The sequence below is a fragment of the Somniosus microcephalus genome, unplaced genomic scaffold, assembly GCF_052327205.1.
Source record: "Somniosus microcephalus isolate GS21.2 unplaced genomic scaffold, FLI_Smic_1.0 unresolved_chr1, whole genome shotgun sequence".
Classification (NCBI taxonomy): domain Eukaryota; kingdom Metazoa; phylum Chordata; class Chondrichthyes; order Squaliformes; family Somniosidae; genus Somniosus; species Somniosus microcephalus.
The window spans coordinates 146,302,917-146,318,560 of record NW_028225179.1 but is presented as its reverse complement, the minus strand read 5'-3'; the positions used below and the strand labels follow the sequence as shown (position 1 = coordinate 146,318,560).

The window sequence follows — 15,644 nt, the reverse complement described above, 5'->3', positions numbered from 1 at the left end:
TCAGTACCCTGTCCCTGCTTTCTCCCCATATCCCTTGATCCCTTTAGCCTTAAGAAATATATCTAACTCCTTCTTGAATATATTTAATGAATTGGCATCAACTGCCTTCTGTGGTAGTGAATTCCACATGTTCACCGCTCTCTGGGTGAAGAAATTCCCCTCATCTCTGTCCTAAATGGCTTACCCCTTATCCTTAGACTGTGACCCCTGGTTCTGGACTCCCCCGCCATCGGGAACATCCTTCCTGCATCTAGTCTGTCTAGTCCTGTTAGAATTTTATAAGTTTCAATGAGATGCCCTCTCATTCTTCTAAACTCCAGTGAGTATAAGCCCAATCGACCCAATCTCTCCTCATACGTCAGTCCTGCCATTCCAGGTATCAGTCTGGTGAATCTTCGCTGAACTCCTTCCATGGCAAGAACATCCTTCCTCAGATAAGGCGACCAAAGCTGCACACAATACTCAAGGTGTGGTCTCACCAAGGCCCTGTACAACTACAGCAAGACATTCTTGTTCCTGTGCTCGAACCCTCTCAATACGAAGGCCAACATACCATTTGCCTTCTTAACTGCCTGCTGCACCTGCATGCTTACCTTCAGCGACTGGTGCACAAGGACACCCAGGTCTCGTTGGACTTCCCCTTCTCCCAATCTATTGCCGTTCAGATAATAATCTGCCTTCCTGTTTTTGCCACCAAAGTGGATAACCTCGCATTTATCCACTTTATACTGCAACTGCCATGCATCTGCCCAATCACCCAACCTGTCCAAATCATACTGGAGTTTCTCGGCATCCTCCTCACAGCACACACGCCCACCCAGCTTTGTGTCATCTGCAAACTTGGAGATATTACATCTAGTTCCCTCGTCTAGATCATTAATATATATTGTGAATAGCTGGGGTCCAAGGACCGATCCCTGCGGTACCCCACTATTCATTTCCTGCCACTTGGTAAAAGACCCGTTTATTCCAACTCTTTGCTTCCTGTCTGCCAACCAGTTCTCTATCCAAGTCAGTACCTTACCCCCAATCCCATGTGCCTTAACTTTACATGCTAATCTCTTATGCGGGGCCTTATTGAAAGCCTTCTGAAAGTCCAAATACACCACATCCACTGGTTCTCCCTTATCTATTCCACCAGATACATCCTCAAAAAATTCCAGTAGATTAGTCAAGCATGATTTACCTTTCGTAAATCCATGTTGAATTTGTCCGATCCTGTCACTGTTTTCCAAGTGCTCTGCTATTACATTTTTTAAAATGGACTCTAGCATTTTCCCCACTACCGATGTCAGGCTTACCGGTCTGTAATTCCTCGTTTTCTCTCTACCACCTTTTTTGAATAGTGGGCCTCCAATCCATGGGAACTGTTCCAGAGTCTATAGAATTCTGGAAGATGACCAGCAATGCATCTACTATTTCTAGGGCCACTTTCTTAAGTACCCTAGGATGTAGATTATCAGGCCCTGGGGATTTATCGGCCTTCAATCCCATCAATCTCCCTAATACCAGTTCCCTACAAATACTGATTTCATTCAATTCCTCCCTCTCATTAGACCCTATGTTCACCGACATCTGTGGGAGGTTATTTGTGTCCTCCTTTGTGAAGACAGAACCAAAAGATGTATTTAATTGGTCCACCATTTCTTTGTTCCCCATTATAAATTCCCCTGATTCTGACTGCAAGGGACCTACGCTTGACTTCACCAATCTTTTTCTCTTCACATATCTATAGAAGCTTTTACAGTCAGTTTTTATGTTCCCTGCAAGCTTACATTCATACTCTATTTTCGCCCTCTTTTTTAATCCCTTTGTCCTCCTTTGCTGAATCCTAAACTGCTCCCAATCCTCAGGTTTGCTGCTTTTTCTGGCCAATTTATATGTCCTCTCTTTGGATCACAGAAATCACAGAAACCCCACAGTGCAGATAGAGGCCATTTCAGCCCATCGAGCCCGCACCGACACATATCCCACCCGATCCCCTACACCAACACATATCCCACTCTATTCCCGTAACCCCATGTATTGAATCCCCCTAACACTAAGGGTCAATTTATCATAGCCAATCAACCTAACCCGCACATCTTTGGACTGTGGGAGGAAACCAGAGCACCCGGAGGAAACCCACGCCAACACGGGGAGAATGTGCATACTCCACACAGACAGTCACCCGAGGCCAGATTCGAACCCGGGTCCCTGGCGCTGTGAGGCAACAATGCTATCCCTAATTAGCCTTGTTAACCACAGTTGAGTCACATTTTTTGTTTTATTTTTATGCCAAACAGGGATGAACAAATTCTGTAGTTCATCCATGCGATCTTTAAATGTTTGCCATTGCCTATCCACCGTCAACCCTTTAAGTAACATTCCCCAATCCATCCTACCCAACTCGTGCCTCATCCATCATAGTTTCCTTTATTTAAATTCAGGACCGTAGTCTCTGAGTCAAATACCTCACTCTCCATCTTAATGAAGAATTCGATCATATTATGATCGCTCCGCCCCAAGGGGCCTTGCACAAAAAGATTGCTACTGTAATTATTCCTTCCTCATTACATAATACCCAGTCTAAGATGGCCTGATCTCTAGTTGGTTCCTCGACATATTGGTCCAGGAAACCATCCTGCATACACTCCAGGAATTCCTCTTCCACAGTATTGTTACTAATTTGGTTTTTGTTCACCATTTAAATAAACGATTTGGACTCGGGAATTGGAAGTACAATTTCAAAATTTGCGGATGACACCCAGTTGGGGGATATAGTTAATACCGAGAAGGACCGCGATAAAATACAGAAGGACATTAATAAACTTGCTGAATGAGCGTGTAATTGGCAAATGAACTTCAACATAGGCAAGTGTGAGGTGGTACATTTTGGTCGGAAGAAAAGGAGGCCACATACTCCTTGGAAAATAAGTCTAAATGGGGAAGTGGAACAGAGGGATCTGGGGATACCAGATACACAAATCACTAGAAGTAGTGACACAGGTTAATAAGGCCATAAAAACAAACAAAGCACTGGGATTCATTTCTAGAGAATTGCGAAGCCGAGAAGTTATCTTAAACTTGTATAGAACCCTGGTTAGACCACACTTGGAGCACTGGGAACAGTTCTGGTCTCCATATTATAAAAAAAAGATAGAGGCCCTGGAGAAGGTGCATAAAAGATTTACTAGAATGATACCAGAACGGAGAGGTTGCACCAATCAGGAAAGAGTGAACAGGCTGGGGCTCTTTTCTCTAGAAAAGAGAAGACTGAGGGGTGACCTGATGGAGGTCTTTAAGATTATGAAAGGGTTTGATAGACGTAGAGAAGATGTGTCCACTTGCAGGGGAGACCAGAACTAGGGACCATAAATTCAAGAAAGTCACTAATAAATCCAACAGTGAATTCCACATAATTTACATTTATATAGTGCCTTTAACGTAATAAAACTTCTTTACCCAGAGAGTGGTGAGAACGTGGAACGCGCTACCACATGGAGTGGTTGAGGTGAATAGTATAAATGCATTTAAGGGGAAGCTAGATAAACACGAGGGAGAAAGGAATAGAATATGTTGATGGGCTTAGTCTACGAAGGGTGGGAGGAGGCTCGTGTGGAGCACACACACCAACATGGACCTGTTGGGCCGAAAGGCCTGTTTCTGTGCTGTAAATACTCTGTAATTCAATGTAATATTCTAGGTTTTGATGGCACACCCTGCACGGTCTTGAAGACTGTGTCAAAGAGGGACAAAGGAAACCAAAAACAAATAAATAAACAGCTACCGTTAAAAACTTGATGCTGTCCTGTTCACTCAGCTGTTGTTCAATATCCTGAACAGTAACTGAAAGCAATGAGATTTCCTCCGTTATCTTCTCAATCCTCTCCTTCATCTCCTGACTGTTTTTCTCTTTCTCCAGTTTCAGATCTTCCAACACAATCCTCTCTTCCTCACGGAGCAACTGGTGAAGTTTTTCAAATTTTGCTTTAATGTGTCTCTCTGTCTTTACGCCTTGGTCCTTTGGAAAAGAATAGTGAGATTGAAAAAACAAATGAGCATTTTAAAAAGGTTGTGCAGCCTGTGCAGTTCTCTTCATACAAGAATCTTTTAGAGAAAAACATTCCCTGCTGCAGTGAAATCCAGTTAATGGGGACCAGATGATAATTTATTCAGAAGAGGGAGCTCTAACTGAGGATCGAGCTGCTGTATTTTCTTTAACTCCGGTTTCACCAACACAAGGGAAGTGTCTGAGCTAATTCAATGATTATCTAAATTGAGATTTTACTTTGGTAATGGACATTCAACGGTTCAAAGAAAAACAAATCGTGATTGGAAAATATACAACAAAGTGACATAAAATGTACCTGAATGTGGGTTAATGTTTCCACATAATCACTTTTTACAGCGTCACATTCCTCCTTCTTGTCCTGGACCGGCTTCAGTAAGGTTCGCAGCTCCTCCTGAACAAAGATCAGTTAATTTGTACACTTTTGTGCCATAAACAGCTGAAAGTTAAATACCATCTAGTTTAATCAATGAAAATTCTCAGAGCATTCATTCCCTCGAATATAGAGGATTAAGGAGTGGTCTAACTGAGGTGTTTAAGGTGATTAAAGGAGTTGCGAGGGGAGATAGAGAGAAACTATTTCCTCTGGTGGGAGAGTCCACAAGGGGGCAGAACCTTAAAATGAAAGCCAGGCCGTTCAGGGGTGATGTCAGGAAGCACTTCTTCACACAAAGGGAAGAGGAAATCTGGAACTCTCTCCCCCAAAAAGCTGTAAGGCTGGGGGTCAATTGAAAATGTCAAAACTGAGACTGATGGATTTTTGTTAGCAAGGATATTAAGGGTTACAGAACCAAGGCAGCTAGATGGAGTTAAGATACAGGTCAGCCATGATCTAACTGACCGGCAAAACAGGCTCAATGGGCTGAACGACCTATTCCTGCTCCTATGTACAGCTCTCAGACTTTTATGGGGCCTCTTTTTCTTCACATTCAGCAGTTTCTGAGATAAATTTTCAGCTTCCTGTCTGGCATAAAACTGGCGTTAGGGATCGGCCGCCCGCTACAGGAACCACCTGATTCCATTTCCTTTTCACCATGTATGTTTGATCCGAGATATGAAGTTAATAGAGAATTAGAGAGGCTTTGGTTTATTTTAAGCTGATTTGGAGTACTGGCCAGAAATTAACTCGACTATTACTGTACTTACGCTTGTTGAATCCATGCTGTTGAAACCATTACTCTTCTTACGAATAAACAACCGTGCCGTAGACGCCATTACACCCGGGGGTAAATGCCACAGGAGTTCTACTGCTTTATAATACAATGTTAATCTAGTGAGTCGGACATATCTCAAAGTGGTACCCGCATCAACATAACCCTCTATTTCTTCCCCCTCATGTATTTATCTAGCTTCCCCTTAAATGCGTCTATGCTATTTGCCTCAACTACTCATTGTGGTAACAAGTTCCACATTTCTCCTGAATTGAACAGCAAGTGCGAAGCTTGCTTGATATACAAATGTCTATAGAACCCAGAATAATTCAACTCACTTCTCCAACAGGATTAAAAATAATCAAATGTTTGTTCTGAATCAGGCACAGAACAAATGAGAGTCTGAAGCAGCCTGATTGTCAAGTAGCTTTGCCCTAAATAAATCAGCTGATTGCCATATTGGCCACTGAAGCACAGGACAGCTTCTTTACCAATACTACGTTTCCCTGCTACAGATTTATAGATATAGGCATCAAGCCCACACGGCCCTATGGTTGTAAGCAAGATAGATTTAGCTGTGAGGTCTGAAACCTTGCCCTGACTGGTGAAGGGGACCTATCCAAAAACATTGGGCTCGATTTTGTCAATGGGGAGCTTTTGGAGGCGGGACTCCCACTTTTTGGATTGTAATCCTGCCTCCATCGACTTGTGGCCAACCCACGCTACTTTCCCTTGATTGACACTGTTAAGCCCACCCAGCGGGCTCAGCAGGCCAATTAAGGGACAGCTGGTTACTGGTGACGTCAGCGATTGACATTTCATCTGTCAAGAGCTTTTGACAGATGAAAAATCAGTGTTTGACAGCTCTGTGAAGCTGTCAAACACTGACAATCTGTCTTCTATCTTGAGTCCTTCTACTCAGACTCAGGTAGAGAGCTCTCCAGACCAGAAAGCAGAGGCTGCAGCTTTTGACAGTTCAGCGGCCATTCTGCTTTCTGTGCCGATGAGCTGAGGAACTCCCGAGAACTGAAGGAAGGAAGCCTGCAGGAGATATTAAAGGTAAGTAAAACTTATTAAAACACTTTACACTTACCTCACACACTTACCTCTGCACACATACACCCATCACTCACCTGCACAACGGACATCTCGACCTCTCCAACCCCTGCAGACCGACGGTCCGCCTTGCTAACATGGTGTTGATCGGAGCCATCAGACAGCCCACACTTCAGGGCTAAAAATAGGGATTACACAAAAAACTGCCTGTTAACTACCCGTTAACAGGCAGTTAATTGGCACTAATCCCCTTCCCGTCTCGGGGAGGTGGCTCCCAGCACAGGTTGGGTACCCGCCCCTTGGGACATTGGCACGGAGGCGGGTTGGGGGCGGAATGGGTTCCTGCCCCGCGATTCTGCAATTTTCCCACCACTCCCGCCTCCAAACCCGCCTCCTCGGGGCTTGGAAAATTGAGCCCATTATAAGCTGCCTTTGCTCCTTACAGATATTGACTGACTCGCTATTTATTGCTCGCATTTTCTGTCTTTATTATCAGTTCCATCATTCTACGTTGAAGTATTTTCTGTTGTTGATGGAGAGGGGGAGGTGCAGTTTCTCTGTACAAGCCAAACCCGTGATGTGGCGCATCTGAAATTCACGAAGATATAGTTAGCAAACAATAGTTAAATTTACCCATAAATTGGCCCAACTCCTGTTAGATGTCGATCCAGTAAGTTTTCTCCACGTAACCTCTCTCAGGGGCCTGGGTTTGAGTTTTGCTTTACTCATCTCTACTCTTGGTGCAGTTGTAGCTCGGTTTCCCCTCTGGTGTGGCCTCTGCTAGTATTGGTGCTCCTTTTGCAGCCATGACTATGTGCCCTGATGTGCCGTTCTCTGGTTATCTGGTGTGACCACATCTACAATTGATGCCCCTGTTGTGGCCGTGGCAGTTTTTGCCCTTTGTCCTCACCTGTTGCACCAACATTGTTTTCAGCTGCTGGACTCCTGGGCCTACACTGTATTCCCCATTGTTGTATGAACGCATTCAAGCATAGAACCAGGCAGACAGGCTCATAACTACGATGTTCTCTTTATTCTCTAAAATGGCTGACTGCTGCTTTCCCGGGTAATTCCCATAATGCAATGCACATTACATTACCGTATTTACTTCTGTTAAACTCGCACATTACATTACCGTATTGACTGGTGTCAAACTCGCAATCAATACACGACAACCATGAATGGCTCTCTAAACCCAGCACTGTCAAACTGCAAATCCTTCGCCCAGCGCTGCCACGTCTTGTGATCCCACTCCCTCAGTGTACAATATATCCTGTTACTCCCTGTGAACAACCTACACCAGGTTCTTTACAGCACTACAGAGTGTGCCGTGCATTGAAAGGGCCGATCAACTTGTACTGATCTGTAAACTGGTTTTTAGAATAATGTGAAACTCTCACTTTCTTCTGCAACAACAATACAAACACAAGCCTGTGTTAAAGGGGAAACATTTCAAAAATTCAACTTTATCTAAATTACCCAAACTGTTGAACAATCCAAATCTACTGATGTAAAACGTTTATGGTCACTTTGTCTCTCAATTTGAAGAGCACCAAAGCAGAAATTACAAGATAATTACAATAAGGGGATTATTCCACTTGGGACAGCTCAAGGCTGGAGCTGATATATGTAAGATGGTCACTAGTAAATCCAATTTTTAAACTGGGCAGTGCCTGGTATCTGCTCACTAATTATAATCTTGAGTATCTTCGCAGGGTTTCTGACCTTTCTTGCTTCTTTCAATAACTTCAATCCATCCAGCATTCCCCTATCATTGGCTCCCTTCAGCACGTGTCCCTCTATGATGAGAATCTGCTGCTGATTGTACTGGTCTCCAGCTACAGTCCCTGAAGGTTCCCTCTCCAGGTCTGATCCTATCCTGGCCTTATCACTTACTGAATCGAATTCTATCCAGTCAGCCTCAGAAAATCTCTTGATTTCTCTCCCTGTAAGTTCCTGCACCTCGAAGGTCAGAAATCCTTTTTAAGCTGCTGATTAACAGACACTTTTCAGATCTCTTCACCTTTGTATTGTATCCCTCTTTCTCCTTTATGAATATTGCACAATAACCACACCTCATGGGCTCCATCTTATGTAAGAATAAAAATGTATGTTTTGTATGTCTGATGGTCTCGAGACTATTAATATAAGATAAAGATAAATTTGTGTATAGATCTCCCCTGGGTAAGGCAACAGCATGAAACTTAAAGAAAACCTGCATAACAGGATAACCCCCCACAGAGACAACATCGAAACTCACCATCGAAACTCAAGAGCCACTAAAAGGTGTCAACAAACAATTAACCTGTTAGGGTGAAAATTATATAGCTTAAAGCAGCAACATAAAGAGTTAAAGAATGAACTTGTAAATAAGAAACAATGGCACAAGACAAAATCAAACTCAGCTTAAGATGGGGCAGGAATTAACTGTTTGTGTCTGCTCCCATTAAAACCATTGTGCTTGACATTATTGTTGAACAGTTATTGAATGTGGGAAACACTAAATATTTCACAATTATTCAGTGGTGCAGCCTTCTGCAAACTATTTGCTGGAAGCCCTTTGGATGTATTGATGTAATTCTACTATTCTATAATGCAAAGTAGATGAATCAAAATTGTGTGTATTGATGAGTTACAGTAATTGGTAGCTGCAAAACTGCCCATTTTGTAATTAACCGCCCAAAGTTCTAGAAGGTTCCATATCATTCCTGTGAGGACAGGTGAGTTGTTGCTGGGGGAGCGTGATTCGTTGAAGACATCTGTGTGTAATATTTTGCTAAATGTATAAAAGAAGTCTCAATGCCTTGTTGCTGGGGGAACATAATTGGATGAACACATTTGTGTAAAGTCTCAATACCTTGTTGCTGGGGGAACGTGATTGGATGAGGACAAGAGAATTGTTGCTGGGGGAACATAATTGGATGAACATATTTGTGTAAAGTTTCAATACCTTGTTGCTGGGGGAACATAATTGGATGAACATATTTGTGTAAAGTTTCAATACCTTGTTGCTGGGGGAACATGATTGGGTGAACACATTTGTGTGTAGTGTTTTGCCTGTATAAAAGAAGTTTCGATATCACTGTAACGGTGAGAAGTTGACCACTAGACCGTGGGGTCTAAGGCTCTTCTCCCAGAACGTTCTGTTAATAAACTGTGTACTTTTACTTTAAGACAGACTCGAGTGAATCTATTTTTCACCAACAAACCTAAGCACGAAATGGCACCAGCCACTGCAGACAGACACATGTTCAAAGGAAAGCCAATCAAGAACGGCCGGAATCTAAGACCCAATCGTGGCGTCTTAAGAGTTTAAACTAGAAGATAATGAACTTTAAAAAGATATAAAAAAAAGGAACCAAAGGCTCTCTCTCTCTCTCACTCTCGGATCACGTGGAAGAACAAGAAGTCCTCCCTCTACAGACCAGACCAAGACGCAAGGAAAAAGGCCGCGTGCATTGCCTAACTCAGCGAAGTACTAGTCTGTAAGTCTAACCCATTACCTTACGAGTTGTAATCGAGTAGAGTCATAGGATACCAGTAGGCTATTGTTTTCATGTGCACGAGTGTGTGTGTTTAATAAACTTGCAAGGTGTGTTTAATAAACTTACTCCAAATTGTTTCAAAAGAATTGGTCTTGCTGTCAATTTAATGCCAGTCAAAATAAAAAGCTGACACTTAGTTTTAATTTTCTCAGCTGTTTCTTTTTCTTGTTCTATTTCTCCTGTTGTCCCTTTAGGTTATACTATTTTAAAATTCCAATCATTCCCTTTTAATTTTCCTTCTGTCCACTATCACTATTTTTACCTTTTACTTCTCTGGGGTTTTCTTTGCTGTATCTGGTCTCTGGTGGTGTGCTGTGTCACCTAATTCACACAGGGGTTTTATTTCACCTTACTTCTCCTCCACTCTATCCCTTTCCCCATAACTTCTCAAGTGCTTTCCTGTTAAATCTGCCTCTGTTAACATAGAAACATAGAAGATAGGAGCAGGAGTAGGCCATTCAGCCCATCGAGCCTGCTCCGCCATTCAATGAGATCATGGCTGATCATCCAAATTCAGTACCCTGTCCCTGCATTCTCCCCATATCCCTTGATTCCTTTAGTCTTAAGAAATATATCTAACTCCTTCTTGAACATATTTAATGAATTGGCCTCAACTGCCTTCTGTGGAAGAGAATTAATCAGGCTCACGACTCTCTGGGTGAAGAAATTCCTTCTCATTTCTGTCCTAAATGGCCTACCCCTTATCCTTAGTCTGTGACCCCTGGTTCTGGACTCCCCGACCATCGAGAACATCCTTCCTGCATCTAGTCTGTCCAGTCCTGTCAGAATTTTATAAGTTTCAATGAGATCCCCTCTCATTCTTCTAAACTCCAGCGAGTATAAGCCCAATCGACCCAATCTCTCCTCATACGTCATTCCTGCCATCCCAGGTATCAGCCTGGTGAATCTTCGCTGAACTCCTTCCATGGCAAGAACATCCTTCCTCAGATAACGCGACCAAAACTGCACACAATACTCAAGGTGTGGTCTCACCAAGGCCCTGTACAACTGCAGCAAGACATCCTTGTTCCTGTACTCAAACCCTCTCGCTACAAAGGCCAACATACCATTTGCCTTCTTAACCGCCTGCTGCACCTGCATGCTTACCTTCAGCGACTGGTGCACAAGGACACCCAGTTCTCGTTGTACTTCCCCTTCTCCCAATCTATTGCCATTCAGATAATAATCTGCCTTCCTGTTTTTGACACCAAAGTGGATAACCTCGCATTTATCCATGTTATATTGCATCTGCCATGCAACTGCCCAATCACCCAACCTGTCCAAATCATCCTGGAGTTCCTCGGCATCCTCCTCACAGCACACACGCCCAACCAGCTTTGTGTCGTCTGCAAACTTGGAGATATTACATCTAGTTCCCTCGTCTAGATCATTAATATATATTGTGAATAGCTGGGGTCCAAGGACCGATCCCTGCGGTACCCCACTAGTCACTGCCTGCCACTCGGAAAAAGAGCCGTTTATTCCAACTCTTTGCTTTCTGTCTGCCAACCAATTCTCTATCCAAGTCAATACCTTGCCCCCAATCCCATGTGCCTTAACTTTACACGCTAATCTCTTATGCGGGACTTATCGAAAGCCTTCTGAAAGTCCAAATACACCATGTCCACTGGTTTTCCCTTTCTATTTTACCAGTTACATCCTCAAAAATTTCCAGTAGATTAGTCAAGCTCGATTTACCTTTTGTAAACCCATGTTGACTTTGTCCGATCCTGTCACTGTTTTCCAAGTGCTCTGCTATTTCATCTTTTATAATGGACTCTAGCACTTTCCCCACTACTGATGTCAGGCTTACAGATCTGTAATTCCCTGTTTTCTCTCTACCACCTTTTTTGAATAGTCGGGTAACATTAGTTACCCTCCAATCCATGGGTACTGTTCCAGATTCCATCGATTGTTGGAATATGATCAGCAATGCCTCTACTATTTCTAGGGCCACTTCCTTAAGTACCCTAGGATGTAGATTATCAGACCCTGGGGATTTATTGGCCTTCAATCCCGTCAATTTCCCAACACCATTTCCCTACAAATACTGATTTCTTTCAGTTCCTCCCTTTCATCAGACCCTATGATCTCCAACCACAAAGGAGGTTATTTGTGTCCTCCTTTGTGAAGACAGAACCAAAATATGTATTTAATTGGTCTGCAATTTCTTTGTTCCTCATTATAAATTCCCCTGATTCTGACTGCAAGGGACCTATGCTTGAATTCACAAATCTTTTTCTCTTCAGGTATCTATAAAAGCTTTTACAGCAATCTTACTCTCATATTGTATTTTCCCCTGCTTAATTAATCCCTTTGTCCTCCTTTGTTGAATCCTAAACTGCTCCCAATCCTCAGGTTTACTGCTTTTTCTGGCCAATTTATATGTCCTCTCCTTGGATCTTATGCTATCCCTAATTTCCCTTGTTAGCCACGGTTGAGTCACCTTTTCTGTTTTATTTTTATGCCAAACTGGGATGAACAAATTCTGTAGTTCATCCATGTGGTCTTTGAATGTTTGCCATTGCCTATCCACCATCAACCCTTTGAGTGACATTCCCCAATCAATCCTACTCAACTCGCAGCTCATACCATCGTAGTTTCCTTTATTTAAATTCAGGACCCTAGTCTCTGAATCAACTATTTCATTCTCCATCTTAATGAAGAATTCTATCATATTATGATCGCTCCGACCCAAGGGGCCTTGTACAACAAGATTGCTAATTAATCCTTTCTCATTACATAATACCCAGTCAAAGATGGCCTGATCACTGGTTGGTTCCTCGACATATTGGTCCAGGAAACCATCCCGTAAACACTCCAGGAATTCCTCCTCCACAGTCTTGTTATTAATTTGGTTAGCCCAATCTATATGTAGATTAAAGTCACCCATGATGACTGCTATGCCCTTATTGCACGCTTCTCTAATTTCCCTTTTAATGCCATCCCCAACCTCCGCATTACTGTTTGGAGGTCTATATACAACTCCCACTAACGTTTTCTGCCCCTTGGTATTTCTCAGTTCTACCCATACAGATTCCACATCATCAGAGCTAATATCCTTCCTTACAATTGTGTTCGTTAAGAAAATACTGAGAGTAATTGGTCTGCTTCTGTTTCCTGGTCCCTGTTGTTTTACACAATTGCTGAAACTTTGCACTGTTCGAGAGGCTTTGGAGGAAGTTTAACAATTTCATGTTGACATTAAACGCTTCACATCTGGAATATAAATAGGAGACACGTTCCACAGATCATCACTTGTCACGGAGACAGGATTGGTATCGATCTGATAACATACTGTACAAGAGACTTCACTTTGCATTCCAAGGGCTGATCAATTTACACTGATCTATTAAAATGGTGTTTAGAATAAAGTGAAACTCTCACTTCCTGTCCCTGGTTCCTTCAGCAGTGATACAAATGGCAGTCTGTGTAAGGACTGAGTAATTAAATAAATACAAACGCATTATCTAAAGAGCTTTAAGTTCCTCGGAGTCCACATCACGGAAGACCTCTCCTGGTCCCTCAATACCTCCTCTCTGGTGAAGAAGGCCCAGCAGCGCCTATATTTCTTGAGGAGGCTGAAGGGATGTAATCTGTCACCCCTGATCCTCTCTAACTTCTACCGCTGCACTATAGAGAGCATCCTGACAAACTGTATCATGGTATGGTACGGCAGCTGTAGCTCCCATGACCGGAAAGCCCTGCAGCGGGTAGTCAAAACTGCCCAACGCATTACCGGCACCCGGCTACCGACCATAGAACATATATATCAGAAACGCTGCCTACGGAGGGCACGGTCCATCATCAAAGACCCTACCCACCCCAGCCACAGTCTGTTCACCCTCCTACCATCTGGAAGACGCTACAGATGCATTCGCACCCGTACGACCAGATTTAGGAACAGCTTCTTTCCCAGGGCTGTCATCCTACTGAACTCCACAAATAAACACTAAAGCCTGCACATCTGCCGATGCACTTTATTATGGTCATATTTATACTAATATATATGTACAAATGTATGTTGAAATGTTTAAGTGTCCTAATCCAAATTGTACACTCTCGGGAGCCGCAAGCCTACATTTCGTTGTACTGCACTTGTGCACTAACAATGACAATAAAAGTTGATTTGATTTTTTTGATTTTTGATTTGATTTTTTTGAGAGACGTTCAAACCCGAATCTGTGAACGCTCCCTGTTCAGGATTCTGTTACCTGTGTCTGTATTTTATTTTACACGGTGTCTCCTCACCTTAAACTCTTCAGTAGCTTCTTCCAGTGGCAGCACCTCATGGTATTGATGACTTTTTGAAATTTGACAAACCAGACAGATGGGCTGATTGTCAGTTTTACAAAAAACCTTCATCTTCTCCTTGTGGAGGCTGCATTCCTGCTGACTTTTAGCACTTTGATCACTTTTTACAAATGTCTCCACGATGTTGGCGAGGATGTGGTTGGGTCTCAGGTCCCTGGAGGAAGTCTCCTTTCTACAGACGGGACAGGCGGCGATGTCAGCACTCTCCCAGTACCGGGTTATACAGGATCGGCAGAAGTTGTGATCACAGTCGAGTAAGACAGGGTCTTTATACAGATCATGGCACAAAGCACAGGAGAGATCACCTTCCATCTCGAAGGACTGGTCACCTTGCACTGTGCTCGGAGTAAAATGGTGAACAGAGTAAAGTGATACACTTTCAGTTTCAATTCCTGATTCGAGCAGCAATATTATAAACCACCGCCCAGAAAAGGGCAGGAAATAAGTGGTTAACAGACTGTTGCAAAAAACAGATTAGTTCACTAATTTCCTTCAGTGAACCTGCTGCCAGTCTGGTCTGAACGTGTCTTTGGTTGCACAACATGTAAAGCAACCGCTACAAAACAGAACAATTGAAGAAATATCAGACGGAGCCAGCAGCAACAGCTAGGACAAGACTCCGACAATTCCCAGTCAACTCTGCAAAGTCATCAACAGCAGGAGAAGAATGTCCAAATTAGTATATCTTCCACAGATTAGTTAAGCAATAGCCTGACACAGAGTCCCATCATTACAAAAACAAAATACTGCGGATGCTGGAATTCTGAAATACAAAGAGAAAATGCTGGAAATACTCAGCAGGCCAGGCAGCATCTGTGGAGAGAGAAACAGAGTTAACGTTTCGGGTAGATGACCTTTTATCAGAACTGGAAAGAGTTAGAGAGGCAACAGGTTTTAAGCAAGTAGAGAGGCAGGGGAGGAAAGAACAAAAGGGAATGTCTGTGATCGGGTGGAGGGCAGGAGAGATTAAATGACAAAAGGGATAATGGTGCAAGGCAAGAGGGGGTGGTACTGGGACGAGTAAAAGAACAAAATATGGGTCTCGAGGAGCTGTAAACGACAACAGCAGAATCATTACCAGAAGCTGCCGTTTGAAAACATGGGTGCAGTGGTTGTGATTTAGAACATTCTTTGTTCCAGTCCTACTCAGGTTTTCTCCCTCACCTCTTTTTCCGGTACATTGATCACTGTATCAGTGCTGCTTTCTGCTCTCGCCCCGAACTGGAAAATTTCATCAACTTTGCTTCCAATTTCCACGCCTGCACATGATCCATCCCCGACTCTTCCCTTCCTCAACTTCTCTATCTCCATTTCTGGGGATAGGCTGTCGACCAATATCTACAAGAGCCCACTGGCACCCACAGCTACTTTGATTACACTTCCTCCTGCCCTGCTTCCTGTAGGAACTCGATTCCATTCTCCCAATTTCTCCTTCTCCATCTCGTCTGTTCTGACTGAGCAACCTTTCACACCAGTGCTTCCGATATGCCTTCCTTTTTCCTTTGCCGAGGATTTTCCTCCAATGTG

The 15,644-nt window shown here is 43.2% G+C and overlaps 1 protein-coding gene across 1 annotated transcript in view; it reads right to left on the bottom strand.

The window, feature by feature from the left end:
• LOC147096202 (zinc-binding protein A33-like) overlaps positions 1–14,485 on the bottom strand; it is a 41,064-nt gene extending 26,579 nt beyond the window's left edge. Inside the window, exons 1-3 of the mRNA XM_085975070.1 lie at positions 14,055–14,485; positions 4,350–4,445; positions 3,770–4,003 (exon numbers count right to left, since the gene is read on the bottom strand). Of these exons, the coding sequence (XP_085831196.1) occupies positions 3,770–4,003; positions 4,350–4,445; positions 14,055–14,429 (705 nt within the window). The 5' untranslated portion in view covers positions 14,430–14,485. The remainder of the gene's footprint in view (positions 1–3,769; positions 4,004–4,349; positions 4,446–14,054) is intronic.
• Between the last annotated feature and the right edge of the window lie 1,159 nt (positions 14,486–15,644).